This window comes from Ochotona princeps, chromosome 4 (assembly GCF_030435755.1).
Source record: "Ochotona princeps isolate mOchPri1 chromosome 4, mOchPri1.hap1, whole genome shotgun sequence".
Classification (NCBI taxonomy): Eukaryota; Metazoa; Chordata; class Mammalia; order Lagomorpha; family Ochotonidae; genus Ochotona; species Ochotona princeps.
In genome coordinates, this window is record NC_080835.1 from 95,601,381 (window position 1) to 95,624,621 (window position 23,241).

The following is a 23,241-nucleotide window of genomic DNA, read 5'->3' on the forward strand; positions in this document are numbered from 1 at the left end:
ATTTCTAATAATGGATGATTGGTTATCACAGAGATGACCAGTGATGAGAATCAGCCTATGACTAGAAGTGTAGGACAGGAAACCGGAGTAAAAGGAGAAGATTTCAAGGAATTATTAGGGACAGTTGGAGAACATAATGCCCCCAAAAAACATTTGCCCATGAGTACTGACAAGTCAGCTTAGTTTGGGTATCTTGACTTTAGTAATGGTATCAAATTATGAAATAAAATCTTGATTATATGATTTATTTCAGCAGGACTTGGCCACTGCGGTATCACAACGAAGGGCAAAAACATGTTGACTCAATTTCAAGATTAGGGTTTTGTATGGTGAATTTATGAAAGAATATTAGAGCCATAGACTGAAGGCATAAAGGAATAACTGTTTGAATAGGATAGATTGATTTGAAATTACTACTTTAATTGAAAGCAGCCTCCTATAATGGAACTTAAGATACAGTGATTGTTCAGCATATGTCAGGAGTTCCAGAGGACATTAAAATTAGAAACAGGGTAGAGGGCACAGCTGTGTGCATCCTTTGACACATGAGAGAAGAAGGGGCTGCTTAAAGCTCATATACATAGGGGAAGATTTTTCCCAGATGATCGGGCTTCACTGCACTTGCTGACTGAAGAGGACAATGATACATCGGTCTCAAAGTCTGTCCTTGTGTTTTTCAGTTTCTATAGGGACATCATCTCCTATGCCTCTTGCTCGTCCGTGTCCACCCCAGAGGGCGGTGACTTTCTGTGCAACCATGGTGAAACAGCATAGTAATTCAGATTCATGTGGGTAGATCGATCACAAAGTCCCATAGAGTCTCTGTATGTTTCAGGGACATTGTCTCACCATGTTTGTCTGCTATACATATAGGGAAGTGTAAAGTGCTGTCTTCTGGTCCTCGACACAGAAAGTCCCGTGCACTAGTCGAAGACTACACTCAAGGGAAGAAGACATTTTCTTCCACTGGTGTTGATGTGCAAAAGCCCCAAGCAGGTGAACTGGACCTCAGTTTGTTTCTGTGATCTATGGGGACTGAAGAACTTATCTTTAAGGCTATACTTCCTTATGACGTTTTCCACCAAGCACATAATTTGAAAATGCCAAGAGCAAGTAAGGATTATCCAATCCCCAAACTTGTCAGGCCCAGCCCATCTTCTTTAACAGAGGGCCATGAAACCCACTGCTCCAGTTTCACTGGAGACCTAGTGAACCTAAATTAAGCAAAACATTTTTTTCTCAAACCAATTTACGTGGTTGGGGACCTCTGCAGTCACCCAATTTGGGCCCCTGCTGCACTGGTCATTCTTTCAAATGTTGGTTTGCACGTGTGCCTTCTGAATGTTTCTTGATGACTTTTTTTCCTTGTAACACTCCAACTACAGCCTGTCATTGAATCAAGCAACTGGTAACCCCATAACTTGACATTTTTTTATTTCTTCCCAAAAGTCTTTGAAGAAGAGCTATACTTGCGGCTGATTTCCCTCCAAAAAGCAGATGGTTCCTGGGATCTGGATGAGAGCCTGTGCAAGGTCCTAGACATGAGTTTGGAAAACATAATGGCTGCTCACCCTGCCAAGGTGAGGTGAAGAAATGAAGTTTTAGGGAATGAAGTCAATAGTTAGAATCGGTAGACTAAGGTCTGCTTGAGGAAGGAGATTATAAGAGCCATATTATAAATTAATTTCTTTTAAATAGAGGTTGAAAGCCTCTTTTTCTATTTATGTCACAGCAGAAAAGATTAATAGTGGGCTGGTGGCTTAACACTAATGCTGATAAAAGGATAACAAAGATCCTCTTCTTTAATTATAGTCTAACCGGTCATCTCAATCGTGTAGCTAATGTTTAGTAGGAAATTACCTGTGCCAGACAATGTACCATGTCTGTATCTTCATGATCTTGTTTACTCCTCACATCAGTGAAATAAGAGAGACCCAGATCATGTTTATAGATGAAGGAAAAAGGAAAAAGTCCCTGAAGCTCAGAGGGGCTTAATGATGTGCCTCAGTTTCCATGATGCGTCATTGATAAAGTCAGGCTCGCAGAACGCTCTGCCTTCAGAACCCCTGATCACAACTTCATTTCTGCTCCTCTTCATAGTGATTTCAAAGACAGCACAAAAAAGAATAACATTTCATCATTAGTCATGTTTACATCGAGTAAAGGAAATAGAGTATTTTGAACACAGTATATTATAAAGTATATTGGTGAAATGATTGTAACTTTTTCTTTTTTAAAATGTGGTTATAACACATTTTTAAATTATGCCTATGGCAAGCATTATATTTTTATTGCAATATGCTGTGATAAGACAAATAAGAATAATTTTTTTCAATACTTGGAAGAGGACATGGGAATTGTAAGGTTCTAGCTTAGATTCAGTGGGAACTGGATGAGTCTGACTGACACTTCCTCTTCTGAGCGGTTACCATGCCAACAAACCAAGGAAGATGAGGTGGCTGGTGTATCTGGATTTCAGTAAAGCATTTCATTGTTTTTTTCTTTTCTTTTTTAAAGATTTTTTAAAAAAATTTTTTTCTTTATCTTATTTTATTTCACTGGAAAATCGGATACAGACATAGGGGGAACAGAGAGCAAGATCTTCCATTCACTGGTTCACTTCTCAAGTGACTGCTGCAGCTCAAGCTGAGCAGATTTAAAGGCAGGAGCCAGGAGGCTCCTCCAGGTTTCCCATGCAGGTTCAGGCTCCCAGTGCTTTGTGTTAACCTCTACTGCTTTCCCAGGCCACAAGTAGGGAGCTGGATGGGAAGTGGAGCAGCGAGGACCTGAACTGGCGCCCCAGGGCTGCAAGAGAAGGATTCAGCCACTAGATTACCATGCTGGGCCCTGGATTTTTTTTTTTCTATTGTAAAGTTTTGTAGTTTCAACAGTTCTCCCATTTGCCTTACTTTGCTTCTTGCTCTTTCTTCCTCTCCCCATTGTCCCATGTATTTTGTCATAATATAGCCCTTCAGCTGTAGCCTTGACTCCAACATTCTCCTCTTTATGTGTCACGACATTGTAGGCATACACAAATGCAAAAAATATAGCAATTGGTTGTCAAAGTATATTTAACAGTTTTATTAAAGTAATTAGGCATGTAGAAATACAAACTCACTGAAGATTCACTGCTAAATGCATAGATTTTAAACCTGAAATATATGTGGTTTTTATACTGATGAGGATATGAGATTTTTGGAGATCCACATTTTTAATGAAGGCTTAGACTAGTACATAGGACAAGGCTTTCCTATGTTTAGGTGACAACCTGGAAGATATAATATTATGTAAGAGAATCAGGATTCCTAAAGACCTCTGAACAATTAGCTGAATTTTTTCCAGGTAACAACAGCAAACAGTAGAAATTAGCCATCAAGTGTTGTTTTTGGGTTTAAATTCCCAACCCAATGGCATGATTAGAGAGGAGAAGTAAGCTGACTTAAGAGTAGTTGCATAGGAACATCACAGTGATTAGATTAACAAACAAAAAGTGACAAATTTGAAATGGCTAAGGGGAGACAATGGTATTATCTAAAGAGCTACTGTGTTTTGGGGCAGTCAATAGAATTTAATAACTATATATATTTTCAGGTATGACAACTTAAGGCAATATTTTTTTAAAGATTTATTATTATTGGAAAGCCGGATATATACAGAGAGGAGGAGAGACAGAGAGGAAGATCTTCCATCCGATGATTCACTCCCCAAGTGAGCCACAACCGGTCGGTGCGCGCCGATTCCGATGATGGGAACCAGGAACCTCTTCCTGGTCTCCCACATGGTTGCAGGGTCCCAAGCTTTGGGCTGTCCTCGACTGCTTTCCCAGGCCACAAGCAGGGAGCTGGATGGGAAGTGGAGCTGCCGGGATTAGAACTGGTGCCCATATGGGATCCCGGAGCGCTCAAGGCGAGGACTTTAGCCGCTAGGCCACACCACCAGGCCCCAAGGCAATATTTTTTAAGTCACTGTACTATTTGTCTTTAAAAATAGAAGCACAGGATTCTTGCCTTTTTAACATTAGGCAATCCTATTAAAGAAGAATTTAAGAAACTGAGAATACTGAGCTAAAACAAGGCTACTCCGAAAATACAAAATAATTATTTCCTAGTTATAAGATCATATATTAAAGAAGGATTTCCCTTCATCCCCTGAATATAAAAGCTAAAGCTTTAGAGTACTGTGGAAGCTTACCTGGAGCACACCTTCCTGCTGGGTGGCTGAGAGTGACTATTGAGCACAATGAACAGCATGAGTAAAACTGAAACATTTGTTTTTTGTTTTTTTTTCTATTTCACTTTTAATTTTATGGTATAATTCCATAGGGTCTGGGATTTCCCTACCCATTTCCCAAATTCTCGCCCCCAACTGATTTGCTCCATATTCTTATTAGGATAATATAGTCCTTCATAAACAGTCATAAGTCCATCATTCTGTTATTTAAGTGTGTCCTGACATTGTTGGCACAGGCAATGGCAGAGTCTAGCATCCTATTGTCAATATATATGCAGCAGTTGCATTGGGAGTCCGTCTTTGATTTTGAAGTAGAGATATACACTGTGTTGCATCTTCACATCTGGATATGATAGTCTCTAAAATGCCACCACTATTCAGGGGAACATATAGTAATATTTGACTTTCAATTCTAACTTCCATCACTTGCTAGGAAGTGAATTTGGGGGAAAAAATCCACTTTAGTGTCAATTTTCTTAGACTGTAGTATTTGATAGTTCTCCAGATTTCTTGTTGGGGAGAGGATGACAGTTGAAATAAAAGTGTGAAGTCACTTTGTAAGATATAAAGCAGCTATGCATACATTTTCATTATCACAAATGGGTAATCTTTGTGAGGAGGTTTCAGGAGTTTCCAGTACTGCCCTGCTGGTTGCCCTGAATCTTAAATTTGAGATCTTTTTAACCTTTAGATTCAGTGAATTTTTGCTCCTGGGTTTTGGCATTATGGTGGTGGGCAATAAAGTCAGAGGGAGACCTAGGGGTTCTATTTGTAGTGATTTGGAAGATGGCAGACAGGGAAAAACAAGGTTTTGTTTCTACCTTGCCTTGAGTGTTCAAGTCTCTGCCTCTCCCTCAGCATCTGGATGCCTCTGCCTGGGCCACCATCCTGGCTGTGATCTGGCTACATGCTAATTGTAGCAGCTGGAAGTGGGAGTGGGAACTTCTTGAAAAGAAGGCAATAGCCTGGGTCCGCCCTTATGCAGGTAAGTTGACAGTCCTAAGACTCTTCTCTTTCCTGCACAGGGTGTCAGATATTTTGGCAGATGTGATGCCTATAGGCCTGGCAGAAGGTGGCTGTGAGAGTTTCTGTAGTCACCTCTTCATTATCCTGTTTCAGACAACTTCTAGTCTCCCAACTAGTTGTTTCCCTACAGCATAAGTGAACCTTAAATTGGATTGTGTGTGTGTTGGTGGGCTGGAGTCAGAGATGGTGCAGGGGCTGTGGATGGAGAGTATGAGTTGTGAGAAGGAGGTCCAGTGGTGTTTACTGAAAACTGCTGGAGTGAAGCTCAGTCTACGCATGGGGCACTTGTTCTTTAGGTACTTATTATGTCACTTCTTTGGTTTCCAGAGAAAAATGAAGGAAAATTCCAGAGAAGAGAAAATGCAGGAGCATTGAAGATAGATAAAGGCTGAGTCAGGGAGACCTGGGGCTACCCAGAGAGGAGATTTTGCCTCACTATTGTTCCCTCTGATTGTTGTGTTGTATCACAGGCTCCAGCATGTCAGTGCTTGTGAAAGCTGCTATTGCCCTCCTGAAAGTCTATGTGAATCCTGTTATCTTTGACCTCTGAGTACGCCAGCTGGAAGAAAACGGACATGCAATCAAGTGCCTCTCCTTGGCCACTGTCGTTTCCTTAATCAGCTCTTCTGCTGTGAAGAGTTCTTGCGTTGTATACTTCTCCTGTATGTCTTGTCATGAAAGTAAAGATGCCCACTCCCTGCCTTACCTCCCTGTTTCAGATTCATTTGGGTGTGCCTGGGTTATCCCTTCAGACAAGTGATAGGAGTCAGAGAACACATTCTTCTTGAAACAATAGCTATAGGCTATAATAGTTAAAACAGTTATAGGCTATAATGTTCCACCCAGCATTTGTAAAGCAATAAAGTGAAATTTGGTGACATGAACTTTTGGCTAAAGGTTTTGCAACACTGATGTTAGTGGATATTTGAATTAAAGAATTCTCGGCATTTCTTTTATTCACTTTTGACTGTCTCTAGTTGTCAGGCCCACATTGACCATCTTGGAAATTTTCCATCCTCATGAAGAATCAAACAGAAATTGAAAACCAACATAGGTATCAATGTAACCTTAAGATCCCAAACAGAGATTTAAGAGGGCCACGATGAGTACCGGCACTGTTGATGGCCTTCTTCATTAATTCTGCTTGTGCTTTCAAATGTATTCTGTGTGCGTATCATTCAGTTGCCTAAGAGACTTGAATTATTCCTATTGCAAATGGATATTTCTTTTCATTCATCATTTTAATAGAGTGGCTGTCCTGAAATCCTCTGTCCTACCATAAATCCCGGAGGTCTTGAAGTTAGCTTGTGATCTAATGTAATAAAGAGAAGGTTGGGTTTGATTGTAGTTGTCTGTAGCTAAACTTGTATCACTCACTGCATGAGAAAGAAGAGACCTGCTTATTGCTTCTAATCTTTTTGTCTCAGGCACCTTGTCCTGGCAGAAATAATCCTACTAATGTGATTTACACTTCTGTACCTGCCAAATAACTATTTTATCAATATTAAAATGATGATTTCTATACTCTCTTGGCTGTGTATGGTTTTTCCTGACTTATTGATTGAGTTTGGATTGGACCCACTGTCCTTTATTTTCTATCCCAAGTTTTCGGATGCCTCCATATTTTCATTGTATTGTGTCCATATATCTCCTACTGAATATTGAAGGCTAGTTTCCTCTATTATATGAAATAGGCAACAAGGGCCATCAGAATATCATTGTAACCATTGTGCTCATACACTAGAAGTAGTTGCAGAACATTGGAACATGACTGAGTCTCACAAGCTCAATATTCTCAGCTACAAAATAAATAAACTAGAACTGTACCGTGACTTTCAGATTGAACACCTCAGAATGCCTAGGTGGAACTTGAGACATTTCAGTGGGATAATGGAGAGTCCAGATCAAGTTTGTTGAAGTTGTTATTTGAACTCATATTGGAAGAATTTGTAACACTTTCATGGTAGAATCTAATTTCCTATGTATTTCTTTGGCGTTTCTTCATAGATAAATGTGAATTGTGAAACAGGACTGTAGCATCACCTGGAAGCATGTTAGAAATGCAGAATTTTAGGCAAAAAGAACTGCTACTGTATCAAAGCCTGCATTTTAAAAAGGCAACCAGACAATTTGTATGCACATTGAAATGTGAGAACTGAGTACTAGTATTCTTGTGAAGCTGGCTTGTATTAAAGTCTACTATTTAGATAGGTCATCTCTAGGTGATATCAGAAGAGACAGCTTCCTAAAGACCACAGCACTTACAAAATTTGCCTTCTGCTCACCAGATATGTAACTTTAGATTTGTTATGTAAACTATTTACTGATTATTTCCTCGTTTTTTCATCTTCCACCTTCCACACTAGACTAGGAATTGGGAGGTTTAATACAAGGCTCTATAAGGTTAAAAAATTCAAAGCAAGTATATGTGGGTGAAAGTGTTTGGTTTATCTTTATTGTTTAAGATGCTATATGAGTCATGCACCTTCTATGTCTCAATACTTGAGCTCAAACTCCAGCATCACTCCTAATGCTATCTTCTTGCCAGTGTGCACCTGTGCTCCCTGGGAGGCAGTAGGTAATGGTTAAAGTAGATGGCTCCATGACACTCACATGGGAAACCTTGACCGACTGTCTCACTCCTAGTGTTTTCCTGGTCTAGCCCTGGTCTTCACAGCCATTTGTGGAGTGAGCCAGTGGATAACAGTCTCTCTCCGCTGCATCCCTTCCCTCCCAAACAAATTGTGAAAAATATGCTTTTCCCCTTCAAATATAGAAGCCATCACATTTTTAAAAGCAGAATTTCATTTCCCACAAGATGTAATTTACTGATATGTGTTAATTCTTCCTATGTAAATAAGTTGTATTCATAATCAGCAAATAGGATTTTGGCACATTTTGAGATCCTCCTACCCCTTCAAGGCAAATACTCTTGAATTTGGGGAAAATAGAATGAACCATCTGTGCTTTCAGGAGCTAATGCTGCAGGCAAGGAATCCAGGAAAAAAGTTTTTGTCATCTGTTACTTTATTGTTTCCTAGTTGTTATAAACTTAGCCTCAAGAAGGACTGCAGACAGTACATGCTCAAGGGTCTCCCATTCAGACTGGGTACCAAGGTCATAGCGAAGATTGCCTCTAATATATAGACTTCGTAGTGGAATTCATTTGCTGTCCTCCAAGATAGTCGCAATAGTTCATTGACTCCTATGTCCTTTCTTCATACCCATTGACTTTCTGGCATGAACAACTGAACTATTCAAATCACTATTTAGTGACCTAGAGATGGTTCAGGGAGGAAAAGGTAGTTAGGAGGGAAATTCAGAAGTTCCTTTTTGGTTACAGGAAGTTCAAGTTGTGTGATAAGCAGCTATGCGGATGTCAGTAAAATGCTGGAGACATAATTCTGAATTTCATAGCAAAAATCTTGGCTAAAATGTAAATGCATGAGTGTGAGTAAAATTTTAAATTTTGTCAATGCAGGAAGACATCATTAGACTGTTTATGATGGTAAGAATTTTGAGTACTGAATTCTGGACTGCACCAGTATTCAGATATCAAGGTAATGTGATAAATGGAGAAAGACAAAATCTCATGAAATAACTGCTTACCTGTATGGGCTCTGAATGAGAAGCGACTTTTATTTTTATTTTTTTAAAGATTTACTTACTTACAATTTTTAGTTAAAATACAGAAAGAAGAAGAGTGAAAGAGATGGCCTTAATGGCCAGAGTTAGGCCAATCTGAAGCCAGAGAACAAGAAATTCTTATGGGTCTCCCACATGTGTGCAGGGACCCTAGCATATGACCTACCCTCTTCTGCTTTCCAAGGCCATAAACAAGAAGTTCAGTTTGAAATGAAGCATCCTGGAGTAGAAATAGAACCCATATGATATACAAGCCCAGTAGGTAAAGGCTTAGTGCACATGCCACTGTGGCAGCAAATGAAGTGACTTTAGAAATATCAATAGTTGTGAGATCATATTTTTAATTTACTTTATGTTTAAGGGCTTCTTGGCTCCACTAAATAAGGAGTTCATCATATTAATAGTACGAAGAACATAGACCAGCAGGAAAATAGGCAAAGATCACACAGAATTATCAAAGGAAACGCAGACTTAATTTTAATTAAATAGAATAAATTTGAAAATACTCACAGTCATTAAAGCTATAGTGGTATGGAATTTCTATCAATTTGGCAAATAATTAAAATTTCATATAGCACTGCATTGGTAGAAAATTGGAAACACTCGAGGATTTCTTGAGTATGGATGTTAACATAACGTTTAGTATATTTTAAGGTATTTTAGAATCAGTATATTAGAAGGCTTCCTGCTATTCTTAAGTGAAATGGGTTAAGAAAAATTAAAATATTGTGCTCAGCTGTTCAAAAAGAAAAGAGAATCGAGTCATAGGGAATATGTATATAGAAACTAAGTATCAAAAAGGAATATTGCGCTAGTATAGCTTTGATTGTGTGTGATTCCTTTCAAAATCATTGTGAAAAGGCCATCTTTCCATTAGATCATTGTGTCCAGTCCTTGTTTATATTTCCTCTAAAATAGATCTTTTTTTTTTTTAAAAAAACTAGGTCTTTTTGCTTTTTGTATTTGTTGCTCTTTTTATTGGTGAAACATTAAACTATTTACTTTACCATAAATTGCAATATGTATTTTCTCAAAGCTAAAACAAAACAAGACAAAACAGAAACAAACCAGAAACCTGAAATTTAGAGAGAGGCAGGAAGGGAGGGAACATCAATGTATTTTAGAATTATATTCATTAATCATATTGAATCTCTTCAAAACTAAACTAAAATTCAAAACTTAGAAAAATGATAATTTCTGTTATGTAAGAAAAGAATGAAGCTTCTTGCATCAATAAAACATGCTTCTAAAAGTATAATAAACTGGGCTGGCACTGTGGTATGATAGGCTAAACCTATGCTAGTGGTGCCAGCATCTTTTATGGGCACCAGACTGTGTCATTCCTGGCAGCCACACTTTAGAACCAGCTCCCTGCCTGAGGCCTGGAAAGCAGCAGCTGAAGTTCAAGGCACTGGATCCCTGCAGTCATGTGGGAGACTCAGAGGAGACTCAGGGCTTCTGGCTTCAGATCAGCTCGGCTCTGGCAATTGTGGCCATTTGGGGAGGGAACCAGTAGATCAAAGATCTCCTCTCTTTCTTAATCTATTACCTGCCAATTTTTTATTTACAATCCAATTGTTCTCAAATGAATTATTATAGGTAAACAAAGGAACTTATTGATTGATAATTTACCTCAGACCCCAGTTATGCCAAAGTGACAGACCCTATCTATCACTAGATCAAGAATGTGCAGGCTTAGCATTAACATTTATAATCAGAAAGCTCTGATGAGTTACCAGTGGAGAATCGAGTTGTTTCTGAAACATCTCAGTGATTAACTTGAAACTCTAGAGAAAAGGGAATTGCATGAGGCAGCCTGTTAACCTCATTGAAACAAGGATGATGAAAATATAAAGCAAATTTCCACACGAATTTTGACATGGCAACAGATCTTTCTTAAGGAATACTGTGTCAGACTGTCTGATGGAACTAGTATCATGAGAAATACATTATGAGCTTCTCTCATAAGGCTTCTCTCGAGGTTGTAAACTAGTCAGGGAATACTAGATGAAGACAGCAATGTCTATGGGGAGGAATACAGATGACTTCGCCAAATCTCTTCACTGATTCTTTTAATAGCTCTCCTCTCATGCAGTGACAGGTGCTGTCTTAATGGAGTCACTCTGGCGGAACATGCACCATACTTTGCAATGCCTGGTCTTTTCTACAATCTGTCCTTGGAAAAGCAGTAATTACCTTGAGATCCAACACCCTTACATGTAAAAATGAGTTAAGGACCAGCACCTTAATACATTTCTTGATTATTAGTTAAAGCAATCTGCATTTATATTAGAAAATTGGAGCAACTGCACATGTTCGATGCTGTTAATTTGGAATGAATATTTGAAAATCAGAGTTAGTGAAGAACTTGTCTTACTTCATAACCCAAAGAGACTCTTTTAAAGGGAGTCTCTGAATGTGATATGGCTCTATTATTTAACATTTATCACAGGTAAATAACTTATCTTTGAAACCATGTTTTCTACACAAAAGTAGAGAAACTTCTTAATTTCCTACCTTTGTCCATACCTGCAATACCATGATGCACTTAAATAGCAGAATGTTAATCTTTTTTTATTATTTTTTAATAATCTTACTTAGTTGATTAGGGAACAAAGGGTCAAGGGCTACAGGGTGAAAGTGGGTAATACCATTGTTTCCACACCAATATCATTTTTCCCTGTATCTGGGGTCAAGGAAAAAAAACAAAGGGAAAAGCCCCACCCAACCTCCCACCCATCCCAGATCCCCAATGGGAGGCACGCTCTGAGGGTCCTGTTCATACAGTTTTAATAGTTCATCAGTTCTGGATTGCTGCCAATCTCTCAGTTCCAATCATAATGAACCCTATTCAGAATCCACTGGCTGACAGTCTCTTCATGGTTGGGGTTCTAAGATCAGCAGTTCAGTTGGAGGGATCTCCAAAGAAACTTCATCTGAGATGATTCCAGGACTGATTCTTGCGCGAGTTTGCTAGTACAGAGTCCGACACATCCGTCACACCAATCAGCTTATGCACATGCTGGTTGTTGGGATTGCTGGGTCAGTTCTGTTTCCAGCCCTGTCTTCCTCGTGAACCAGCGGGTGTTGTAGTCCAGTTCGATCCTGCCCACTTCATACTCTGTCCTCACGCAAACCGGTTGGAGCTGCAGCCTAGTTGGGGCGACTCCCCATAGCCCCCACCAGTTCTGCCCCCTACCCTGGTTCCCATGCTTGCCAGTATGCACCGCAGGCTTGTCAAGTCTGTCCCACATTCTGTTTAGCTCTCGCACATGTCGATGGGCATTGAAGCCCAGATCAACCCAACCAACCTACTATCCAGCCCACACACCTACTGGCTGGTGCCCTTCTGTACAGCCACCCCTGCCCCTGTCCTGGTGTTCATGCTGTCCAATGAGAGTGGTAGCCCCGAGGGAGGTGCCCACTATTTCCCTTCTAGGCCACACTCACTCCGAGATTATGCACTCTCCAGGTAGTTCTGGCATTTGACTTGACAGAATTAGTTCCCAGTGCCAGCCTCTGCCAGCTAGTACTGCGGCTAGCCCAACCAACCCTCACCCACTCTAGTTTTTGCTTGCACCAGTCAGAACAGTCAGCCCACCGTGGCCCTTTCCTTATCTAGTACACATGAGGCCCACAGGTGTTACAGCCCTGCCTATTCTGATCTGCCCCCATCCCGACTCACGCTTTCCAATGGAAGTAGTTGTCCAGCAGGGGAGCCCACGTTCCCCTGTCAGCTTTGCCTCCTCCCCCTGATTGTCACATGTGCTGTTTGGGCGCTGCAACCACTTCTGGTATGGCTCATCTCACCTTGGCATTCCTTATTTTGTACTAGTATGTGTCGCAACCGAACCTGGGTCGACCCACACTCTTTTCTGGCGCTCGGACTCACCAGCGGGTGATGTGAACAGGTTCAGCCTGGTCTGCCCCCAATCCATGCCATGTGTATACCAGTGGGATAATTTCCATAGCCTGTTCTGGGCTGTTTCCTATTGTGTTTCTTACGCTTACCTGCAGGGACTGTGTCCTGCCAGAGGAGTTGCCCAGGCTCCTCCATCAGAAACTCTCCCATTGCCAGGTTTTGCACATACCAGTGGGTCCATGAGCCAGCCCTGTTCAGTTCACCTTCTGTTCTAGCAGGAACAGTGGTGTTTCCTGACTGTTCTTCAACCCAATCTGGTTCTTATTGTTGGATGTTTCAACCCAGCTATGGCTCTTCCATACCCCCATACAGCTTACACATGGTTCAGTAAGGGCTGAGACCTAGCCTAGTCTGTCATACATTTCCCCTGGTCCTGCAGAGCACCAGATGGTGTTGGAGTCTGGCCCGGCTTGGTGCTTCCATTCCCAGTCCATACTTGTGCCAAGTGGGATTACACTCGTATCCTGATCGGAACGCAGCCCCATTTACAGCCCATGCGCTCATTGGTGGGAAACTCAACCCAGCTAGAGTATCCCCTTAGCTGCCCAACCGGGCCTATTCCCAGCCTTAGATCTCATGAAGGCCAGTGGTTGCTCTGATTCAACTTGGTAGAGCCCCTCACTTGTCCTGTCCCCTTAGATGCTGTGGCTTTGCATCTCCATCTTACGCAGATCAGTAGGTGCAAGGACCTACTTGGCATGACCTGTGCTCCAATCTGATTTCTGTTGTTTCTTGTGAGTTAAGGTTTGTTCAGCCCTGCCCATTCTGTCCCCTTCCAGTGGCAGAATGGCCCACCCCACATCCTGTTAAAGGATGCACTTTCAGGTGCTGCTGCCTTGACCTGCACTGACTGTTTTGGGTTCCTGCACCCGTGTGTGATGGCAGATGGCATGGTCACATCTAGCTTAGTCCATCCCAACCCCAACTTGCGAGCTCACCAGGGGAACTTGTATTTCCACAGGGTTGGGCCCACACAACCCCATAGAGTCTACTTCCAGACCAAGTTCTCTCGCATGCTGGATAGAGTCTTGACCCTGCCAAATGTGACCACTCCACCACTCCACCAAACAGTTGGGTAATGGTACCCATCACTACCAAAGAGGCCCCCATCCATAGCATTGGTGTGGGCTGGTGTGTGACGATAAGTGATGTTCTAGGCTAACAGGCCATTTCTGTATTCCTAATTGGGCCAGTGTATCTGTCTAACCGAAATTGTCTCCTGGGTACTTCCCTCAAAACCACCAGGTTTCAGTCCCCATGCATGCCTAAAACTTCCATGACCCTGTCACTGGAAATCACCCAAGATTCATTACTCACCTACACTAAAATTGGACTTAGTCATGGGTGTCCCTAGGCAGCAACATATCTTAAAAAACCTCAGAGTTTGCCGCCGGGCAGCCAGCAGGCAAAGCCTGGCACCACATGGTGCACTGGCCGCCCTGGGTGAGGCCAAGGACTCGTTCACTGCCTTGTGGCAGTGTCTTTGGCGTGAGCCTCCAGCATTGGGTCCGACCTGGCGGGGGCACCCCCCACAGCCGCCACACTGTGAGGAGCGGCACTTGCCCCCAAACCCAAGGCCCGAACCCCTCCCAAACTCACCCAGCCCCAAGATATTCCAGAATGTTAATCTTGAAACTATTACTAAAGGACTATATCATTGTGATACTATGGGGGGAAATGGTGGTGGTGGGAAAACAGCAGGAGAAAGGGGAAGAGAAATTTATCATGGAAAATAATAATAAAAACATTTTAAATCATAAAAAAATCAAAGAATGTAGAAACTTTCCATGGTATGAATTGAAAGAAAATACAGAACGCTCAACACAAATCCAGTTTTTTAAAAAAAAGCATGATAAGGGGGCCAGCGCGATTAGCGCTTGCCCGCTGGTTCTAATTCCAGCAGCCCCAGTTCCCATCCATCTCCCTGCTTGTGGCCTAGGAAAGCAGTGGAGGACAGCCCAAAGCCTTGGGACCCTGCACCCACTTGGGTGACCTGGAAGAAGCTCCTGACTCCTGGCTTCAGGTTGGATCAGCTCCAGCCGTTGCAGCCTCTTGGGGAGTGAATCATCGGACGGAAGATCTTCCTCTCTGTCTCCCCTCCTCTCTGAATATCTGACTTTGCAATAAAAACAAAATAAATATTTTTTAAAAGCATGGTAAATATTAGCTGTCATTTTTTTTTACCATGTACTTACTATTTGTTAATTTGTTTGAAAAACAGGATGACAGAGAAAAGGTTCTGGCTCACTCCCCACATTCCTACGATGGCTTGGATTTTCCAGGCTGAAGCGAGGAACCAGGAACTCCATCCAAGTCTCCAACCTGGTGGCAGATATTGCATCATCTGTCTCTGTTTCCCGGGGCACTAGTAGGAAGTTGGATTAGAAACAGGTGTGACTGACACCTGGCACCATGATATAGGAAGTGGACATTCCAAGCTGGAGCTTAACCCATGTACCACAATAACTATACCCAGTGTTGGCTGTTTTGAAACTCTGCTTTACTCACCGTAACATCTGCACAGTTGTTCCCATACTGTAAGATCCTGTCTGAGCAGCATCTGGATTTCCATCTTGCTCCATGTTTTCCCTCTTTGAAAATGTCTTTACAATGCTTCTATATTATACTATTTTGTAACCGCTTTACGCATGTTTATAATTACTTTTGTTATAGGTGGTGACTGAGTTGCATCATTAAGTCAAATCTCCATTTTTATTGTATCAGGACATTTCAGTGAATTTTGTATGTGTGGTGAATATAAGTTATAAAGAAATTAAATAACTGTAGGTATCCATTGCAATTGAAAATATCTTAAAGATGATTCACTTCATGTCTTATTGAATACAGAACTTCCATTGAAAAAGAGAACTACATTTTGAACCACTGCCTGCTGCCGCCGCTGCCACCATCAGGTTGTGCTTCAGACTGTAAGATAAAACAGCTGGCCTGGCCGGCGGGGCAGTGAGCATGGCCCAGGTTGGACATGGCGACTCTCTAAGCCTGCACCAAGTGTCACCAGCGCTTCCCCTTTGAGACGCTGTCTCAGGGGCAGCAGCTGTGCAAGGCATATCGGATTGCCCACCCCGTTGTGAAGTGTACCTACTGCAGGACTGAGTACCAGCAAGAGAGTAAAACCAATACAATATGCAAGAAATGCACTCAGAACATGCAGTTGTATGGAACGCCCAAACCATGCCAGTATTGCTACATAATCGCAGTTTATTGGCAATAAATGCCAGCTCTGTACGAATTCAGAGAAGTATGCTCACCATATTCCTGGAAGCAGGGCAAGCAGCAGTGTGCATTTGACAGGAAAGATGATAGGAAAAAGGTCAATGGCAAGTTGGCTGTGCTGGCTGTGTACACTGTTGCACAAACGGGTCCTGCAGAAGGCCAAGGAGCAGAGGAAGCACCTGACCAGCTCTTCCCGGGCCAGCCACCAGCAGAAGGAGCAATACAGTTGCCTCAGTGGCAGTGGCCATTACAACAGCCAGAAAAACACTTTCTACATCTTCAATTCAAAATGAAATCCCAAAGGAAAAAAAATCCAAGCTTTTCTCCAGACTTGGCTTTGGATTCCCCAGGCACTGAGCACTTTGTCATCAGAAGTGGCTACTCTGAAGAAGATGTTACATCAGAAGGATCAAATGATTTTAGAGGAAGAAGATTACAGAGTTAACGGTTGATTTTCAGTACCAGGAATATCAGGTGAGAGCTAAAATGAGCCAGATGGAGAAAACCCACAAAGAAGTCACAGAACAATTGCAGGCCCAAAACCGAGGGCTGCTGAAGCAGGCCGCTGCCTTGTCCAAGAGTAAGAAATCTGAGAAGTCTGGAGCCATCACCTCACCATGAGAGACCGCAAGGAGACACTTTAGTGACAGCGAATGGAGCCGGTCATCGTGGGTTAGAGTTGGAGACCTGGCTTTTCCTTGGGAATTGCAAGCTTTCTTAAGAAACAACTCAATGCAGGCATGTGAAGCTAAGTGCCTTGGGGAGAGTTTTGCGGGAGGGACCTGAAGGAGGGAGCCGAGGTTAGAGAGTTGCCCTTTGGAGTAAGGGCAGAGCAGAGCTCATCCAGGTCATACCAGACACCTCTTTCCTGCTTGTTGCATATGATTGAGTTTAAATTCTCACACTGCCACTTGTTTTTAAGAGTACTTTTACTTCTTGTATCAATTGCGTAGTAGGTTGTTGGGCAGATCTTTTTTTTATACATGAGTAAATTCAACATCAGCTAACATGTGAATTGTAAGAGCATTTCTGCTCAGGAAATGGACTCTGCATCTGCCTGGAAGAAATGCTGTCCTTGCACCTTATCCCCACTTCTGCTCACCCAGCCCAGCCCATACACTCCTTGCCTTCAGTGGAAAAAAGAGTGAAAATGGACTCAGTCAGAGGAGTGTGCCCCTGGTATTCCCCTTACCGTCCAGGAATGGGGATGGGTCTGCACGTGGCAGCTGCTCCCTCAGGTCCTCTGCGAGTTAGGGATGGCCTGGCATGTGCCACGCAGCAGCCAGGCCAGCTACACTGCAGTCATCTATGTGGGGGGAAGAGGCTGCTGAGACAGCAGGGACGGAAGTACCCTGACACTGGGGCAGTGGCCCTAACTTGCTGGGAGGATCCTAAAGGCAAATGCTCTGTGATCTGTGAGCTTTGCTCAGCGTTGGCCAGAGATGTGGACACAGGTGGCTTCCTTCCCGTGGGAGAGAACGGTGGACCATATGTTGCTTCTCTAGCACCTGGGGTGGGGTGGGGGGATGCACTTTTATCCTAGGAACAAAGGACAGGTCAGCTCTCAATACTTTTGTAACTTTTTGAATGAGACACTTTTAGTTCAAGCTCCACTGTCAGATAATATTTTTCAGGTGTTTGCATTGACTATGGGGAGAATATTTGCAAAATGAGTCATTTTTTTTTTGTTTCAATTTGAAAGACTGAAACATTCTGTTACGTGATGTATCAACAAGGTAACACATGTTAAGTTTTATACAGATTCTTTTTTAAAAAAAGTCTTGGCATTTAATAAAAAAGCAAATCGACACATTCTAACTTTCCATAAATTCCTAAAAGGGAAAAAAGAAACCTCAGTCTTGAAATTTTGATTTTTTTTAAAAAACATGACACTGTTCACCATGAGATTGAGTAGCGAACTTTCTGGTAACAGCTTTTGTTTCTTTGTATGTTTGTCATAATGGACATTTTAAAACAGGAATGTTTTGGTTTGTACAGCCTTTAATACATGTTAATAAAAATTCACATTGACTCAAGTACCAAAAAAAGAGAATTACATCTTAAAATCACTACTTTGATTAATATACACATTACATAATAATAACCACACGTTTCCTGTACACACTGAGAAACAGTCTGCTTATCCTTCCCTTCCCCTGTTGCCCAAGTCGCTGCATGGCACAAGTCCAGTGCAGTCTGCGGACCAGCTCTGCAAACAGGAGGACGGCTTTGCAGGTCTCTTTCTCTCCTTAAAGTGCAAAACCCAAATCTCAGGGTGGGCATTTGCCTCATAACTAAGATGTCTGCACTCAGCCCACAGCACCTGGGTTGGAGATCTGCCTGTGGCAAGTGGCCCCATGGTGTCAGTCATGCAGAACTGGAGAGGCAGTAGTGATGCTCACATAACTAGATTCTCAGCATTCCTAAGAGAGACCAGGACTGAGGTGCCAGCCTCTGGCTTCAGTCTTACCTAGTGTGGGTATCGGGGGCCTTTTAGGTGATGAGACAACGGGTGGGAGCTACCTGTCTATTTCTCTCGAATAAGTGAACACACAGAGTCTGGAATACATCATAGCAGACTGCTGAAAAGCATAAGCTTTGGAATTGGGTTTCAACGTATTTGTCTAATATTGAAATTATTTAATCTGCTTTTTTGTTTCTTTGTCAAATAATATCACCTACTTCATAAGCTTCTTATGATGAATTAACAATATTATTCATTTTTAGAAAATTGTTTTAGATCATAGATGTATATTTATCATATATATTTGCATCTGCCATATCATTTATATGTATTTATATTCATAAAGACCAAATAAGTAGAAATTTGGTCTTTATGAATATAAATATAAGGCTTGACTGCATATATGTCAAAGCAAACAAAAACAGAGAACTTTGAATCTATTTTAGCAGAGACACAATCTAGAAGGAACATATTTGTGATTTTATAGCACATCTTTCTGATGACAACATTACTATTATTCTATGACTGCATAATGAATAGTTATGACAAACTAATTGCTTCCTCAGAGCTAAAATTGAGTCTCAACAGGGCTTAAAAAAAAAAGCAAAAAAAAAAAATACTCTCCTCAGAAAGAAATCCAGAGAGAGTAACTGTGGTGCAGGCCTACCTTGTACAAGCCTTATGGGATTCTATTCTAGGAATATTGAATCTTCTCTGGCTGGTACACATCCCACTCTGCTCAGAAACAATAAATACGAGGTCCTGTTGCCTAGGAACCTCTGGCTATGTCCCCAGCGATGAGGTGTGTATATTCCAGTTTCTACACGGTCTGTTAACCTCTATCCCCTACCCTCTGATTAATCCACACCTACAGGGCCTTCCCTGGTTGTTGGGACTCATCTTTTTTCCTGAAAGGAATTTAAAAATGGGATCCCACAGACACAGGGCATCTTGGTGCCTCCAAGCAGACAAGGAACAGAGGCATGTGTGAGCCGTGGATGAACTAGGGCTTGGTGCAGGTCTCAGCAAAAACTCGGTCAGAGACTGCCCAGCAATGGCTGGAATCAGAAACAGACTGTCAGAAGCCCCCTCCCCCAAATATCACTGCTTCTGTCATCGTCTTTACTTCTGCCCAATTGTAGGGTGTTGTGAGATCTTTCTTGTTAGACATATTTCCAAGAGAGATTTCTGATGTTGAAGGAGATTTTATATGCTGAAAGCTGCCAGCTTGGAATGGATATGAGGTCTTGTTGACTGTTAAATGAATGGAAAGGACCCGTTATAGGACTTCTCAAAGTAAATGAGATATTGACTAAATGTGATTTAAAGTCAAGAACTGCAATAATTAGAAAGAAGTAGTGCATGAAAATTTTTTTATCATTCTTTATCATAAAGAACTGCTGTGAACTTACTTTGAGATTTGCCATTGCCCAGTAGTGGAATAGACTGTCTTATGCAATGGCTAAAAAGGGGGCAGATTTTCTTAGCAGTTAACAGCAGAAAGGTGGAATAAGATAGATTTGTTCTGTACTAAGTTGTGTAACCTTGGGCAGCCTGCTTACTTTCTAATGTATAGAAGGAAATAGTATCTTTTTCCTTACAGATCAAATACAAAATAATTCATATTTTAAAAATACTGACTCAAGTTCTTGGAACACAGTAAGTACTCATTAAAGGAGAATGGATGTCTCTGTGTGTGTGTGTGTAGGATTGTTGCTACTGTGTGAATATTAAGAGAAAGAGCTTTCTATATTTGCTATGATCCTTGTAATGTTCTTGATTTGCAAGTTACTTTGTTAGGGCTGTTCTTTGCCATTTTTTCTATCTCAGTTATTGCAGTTCTTGCTCCATCTCAAGAATTCAATGCTTTCATTACTGACACTATTTCTTTTGATTAATGTTTTAGAGTTTCTTTAAGAACCAAAACAATCAGCAGCATCACTTCATAGAGTTGGGGATCTTAGAATGTCCAAGTATTGACAGACATCTATTCAATAAAGCTATTTAATAAAAACTCCTCTAGAATTAACTGCAGAATATCAATAAAATTGGAAGGCACTAACAAATGTCTGTGAAAAAAAAAGAATACCCTGAAAATATATAAAATAAAGCATTAAGCCTGTGAGTATAAAGTAAATTGAAATTAAAGTATTACAAAAACTAAAGGTAAAAAAGAAGGGGAGGAAGGAGGATTAGAGCAGGGAGAGGAAGTGGGAAGGAAGTATGGCTGTATCTTTGAAATTATGTCTATCAAACTCAGGAAATCTGTTCTCTACAAAATTCTAAGAGCCAAAAATAAGTAATAAAATCTTAGAAGGATGAAAATGTATACATGACTAAAGACATGTGCCTAACATGTTCATTCGTAAATTTTCTTATATGCATAAAAAGAAAACCTCTAATTGGTAGTTTTGCCAGTTGCCTTGACAGTTCATATGCACTACTAGAATACTGGAATAGTTTTGATATTGATGTTGATATTGTAACAATTGTGATTTGCAACTAAATAGTGATGAAAATCTCTATTGAATTCATTGTATGACTTGTTTTATCTGGTGTAGCAAATAAGTTCCAAAGTCAAAAGCTATAAAACATGTCTACATTTTTTATACGTTTTTGTCTTACTCTTTAGTGGGTAACAGACAGTGGGAGTTTGTCACTCAAACACATCATGGACCTTCAAACATAAATATACTCAATGAGAATAAATCCATGGAAAAAGGATTTCTAATGTAACCTGAGGACATGTTAAGTATATTTCTGATCCTGTCATACAGGACCAGCACCCATATCTGCAAAGCACTCCTTCCAGGAACTGGAGACACCATGCCTCAAAAACAGGCATTTTACGTCCTGATACATGTATGTTTTTTGCTCTTTCACTCATAAATGAGGTTGCTGTTTGTTAAAAAAAAAAAAAAAACAGTTAAAGTATCCATCAGCATAAAAGTTTGACAATGTGATGTTGGGCTCCTACTTTGTGTCTTAGGTTCCTTGTATGGTCTGACATTCTCATGGCTGTACGGAATGTCTCTGTAGTTACTGAATTTATCCTGCTGGGCATCCCACACACAGAAGGTCTGGAGACCATGCTCTTTGTCTTGTTTTTGTCCTTCTATATCTTTACCCTTTTGGGGAACCTGCTCATTCTACTAGCCATTGTTTCCTCTACTCGGCTTCACACGCCTATGTACTTTTTCCTATGCAAGCTGTCAATTTTTGATATATTTTTTCCTTCTGTGAGTTCTCCCAAGATGCTGTTCTATCTCTCAGGGAACAGCCGGACCATTTCCTATGCAGGCTGTGTGTCTCAGCTCTTCTTCTACCACTTCCTGGGCTGCACTGAGTGTTTCCTGTACACAGTGATGGCCTACGACCGTTTTGTTGCCATATGTTACCCTCTACGCTACACGATCATCATGAGCCACAGAGTGTGTGCCATCCTGGCCATGGGGACCTCCTTGTTTGGCTGTACCCAGGCCACCTTTCTAACCACTCTGACTTTCCAATTACCCTATTGTGGCCCCAATGATGTGGACTATTACTTCTGCGATATCCCAGTGATGCTGAAGCTGGCTTGCGCAGACACGTCGTCCCTGGAGATGGTGGGGTTCATTAGCGTTGGCCTCATGCCCCTCAGCTGCTTCCTTCTCATCCTCACCTCCTATAGTCGCATTGTCTACTCCATCCTGCAGATTCGCTCTGCTGAGGGCCGACGCCGGGCCTTCTCCACCTGCAGTGCCCACCTCACTGCTATCCTGCTTTTTTACATGCCAGTGGTCCTCATTTACCTAAGGCCAACTCCAAGTCCCTGGCTGGATGCAACTGTTCAGGTACTGAATAATCTGGTCACCCCCATGCTGAACCCCTTGATCTACAGCCTCAGGAATAAGGAGGTGAAATCCTCCTTGAGGAAGATCCTGCAGCAGCTGGGCTTTCTTCCTGAGCAGTTGTAGATGTTCACCGCACTTCAGAGCTTACAAGGCATTTTTGTGTGACTCTGAAAATGTTATTTAGTTTCAATACAAACAAAAAAATCTCTTTTTCAGTGTAGGGACACAGATGGAAGAATGCAAGTGACTTTTCAAGGCCAGACACATAAAGTGAATGACAGAGTGAAAACTCTGGGGCTGCTTTTCTGACTCTGGGATCTAAGCCCCCTGAGATCATTATAATGTTCATGAAGGAAGCAGGGACTCTTTCCAGCAAGTGAACTAACCCATATCATCTACTTCTCCTTCTTTATTTCATGGACCTTTCTTCATGTGCTCAATGCTTTTTTTCAAATTTCATATATTTTAATTGGAAAGGCAGATTTACAAAGAGAAGGAGAGACAGAAAGATCTAACATCTGCTCGTTAACTCCCCAAGAGGCTGCAATGACCAAACCTGAGCTGATCCAAAGTCAGGAGCCAGGAGTTTTGAGCTTCTTCTAGGATTTCCACACTGGTGTGGGATTCTAAGGCTTTGAGCCCTCCTTGTCTACTCTCCCAGACCACAAGAAAAGAGCTGAATAGGAAGTAGAGCAGCCGGGACATAAATTGGTACCCCTATGGGATCCCAATGTGTGCTGGGCAAGAATTTGGCCCCCAGGCCAACACGACCGGCCCCAATATCTGTATATTTTAAACAAAAGACTACCTTACTTTTCTTTTTTTTTTTTCTTAAAAAACTAAATGTTTATTTCAAGTACGAAAAGTAATGTGAAAACAGAATACAA

At 41.5% G+C, this 23,241-nt stretch overlaps 2 protein-coding genes and 1 pseudogene across 2 annotated transcripts; all 3 read left to right on the forward strand.

The window, feature by feature from the left end:
- Nucleotides 1-33: 33 nt before the first annotated feature.
- On the forward strand, nt 34-5,924 carry LOC131480014 (von Willebrand factor A domain-containing protein 5A-like). Its single transcript, XM_058662328.1, has 6 exons — nt 34-173; nt 681-760; nt 874-996; nt 1,450-1,580; nt 5,089-5,215; nt 5,727-5,924. The coding sequence occupies exons 1-6, from the start codon at nt 34-36 to the stop codon at nt 5,804-5,806; spliced, it is 681 nt and encodes a 226-aa protein (XP_058518311.1). The 3' UTR covers nt 5,807-5,924.
- A 9,882-nt stretch (nt 5,925-15,806) lies between these two features.
- LOC101518106 (protein FAM76A-like) lies at nt 15,807-16,678 on the forward strand (annotated as a pseudogene).
- Nucleotides 16,679-21,535: 4,857 nt separating this feature from the next.
- Nucleotides 21,536-22,477, forward strand: LOC101517861 (olfactory receptor 10D1B). Its single transcript, XM_004597687.2, has one exon. It carries the CDS (start codon nt 21,536-21,538, stop codon nt 22,475-22,477), a length of 942 nt encoding a protein of 313 aa, XP_004597744.2.
- The last annotated feature ends 764 nt before the right edge of the window (nt 22,478-23,241 follow it).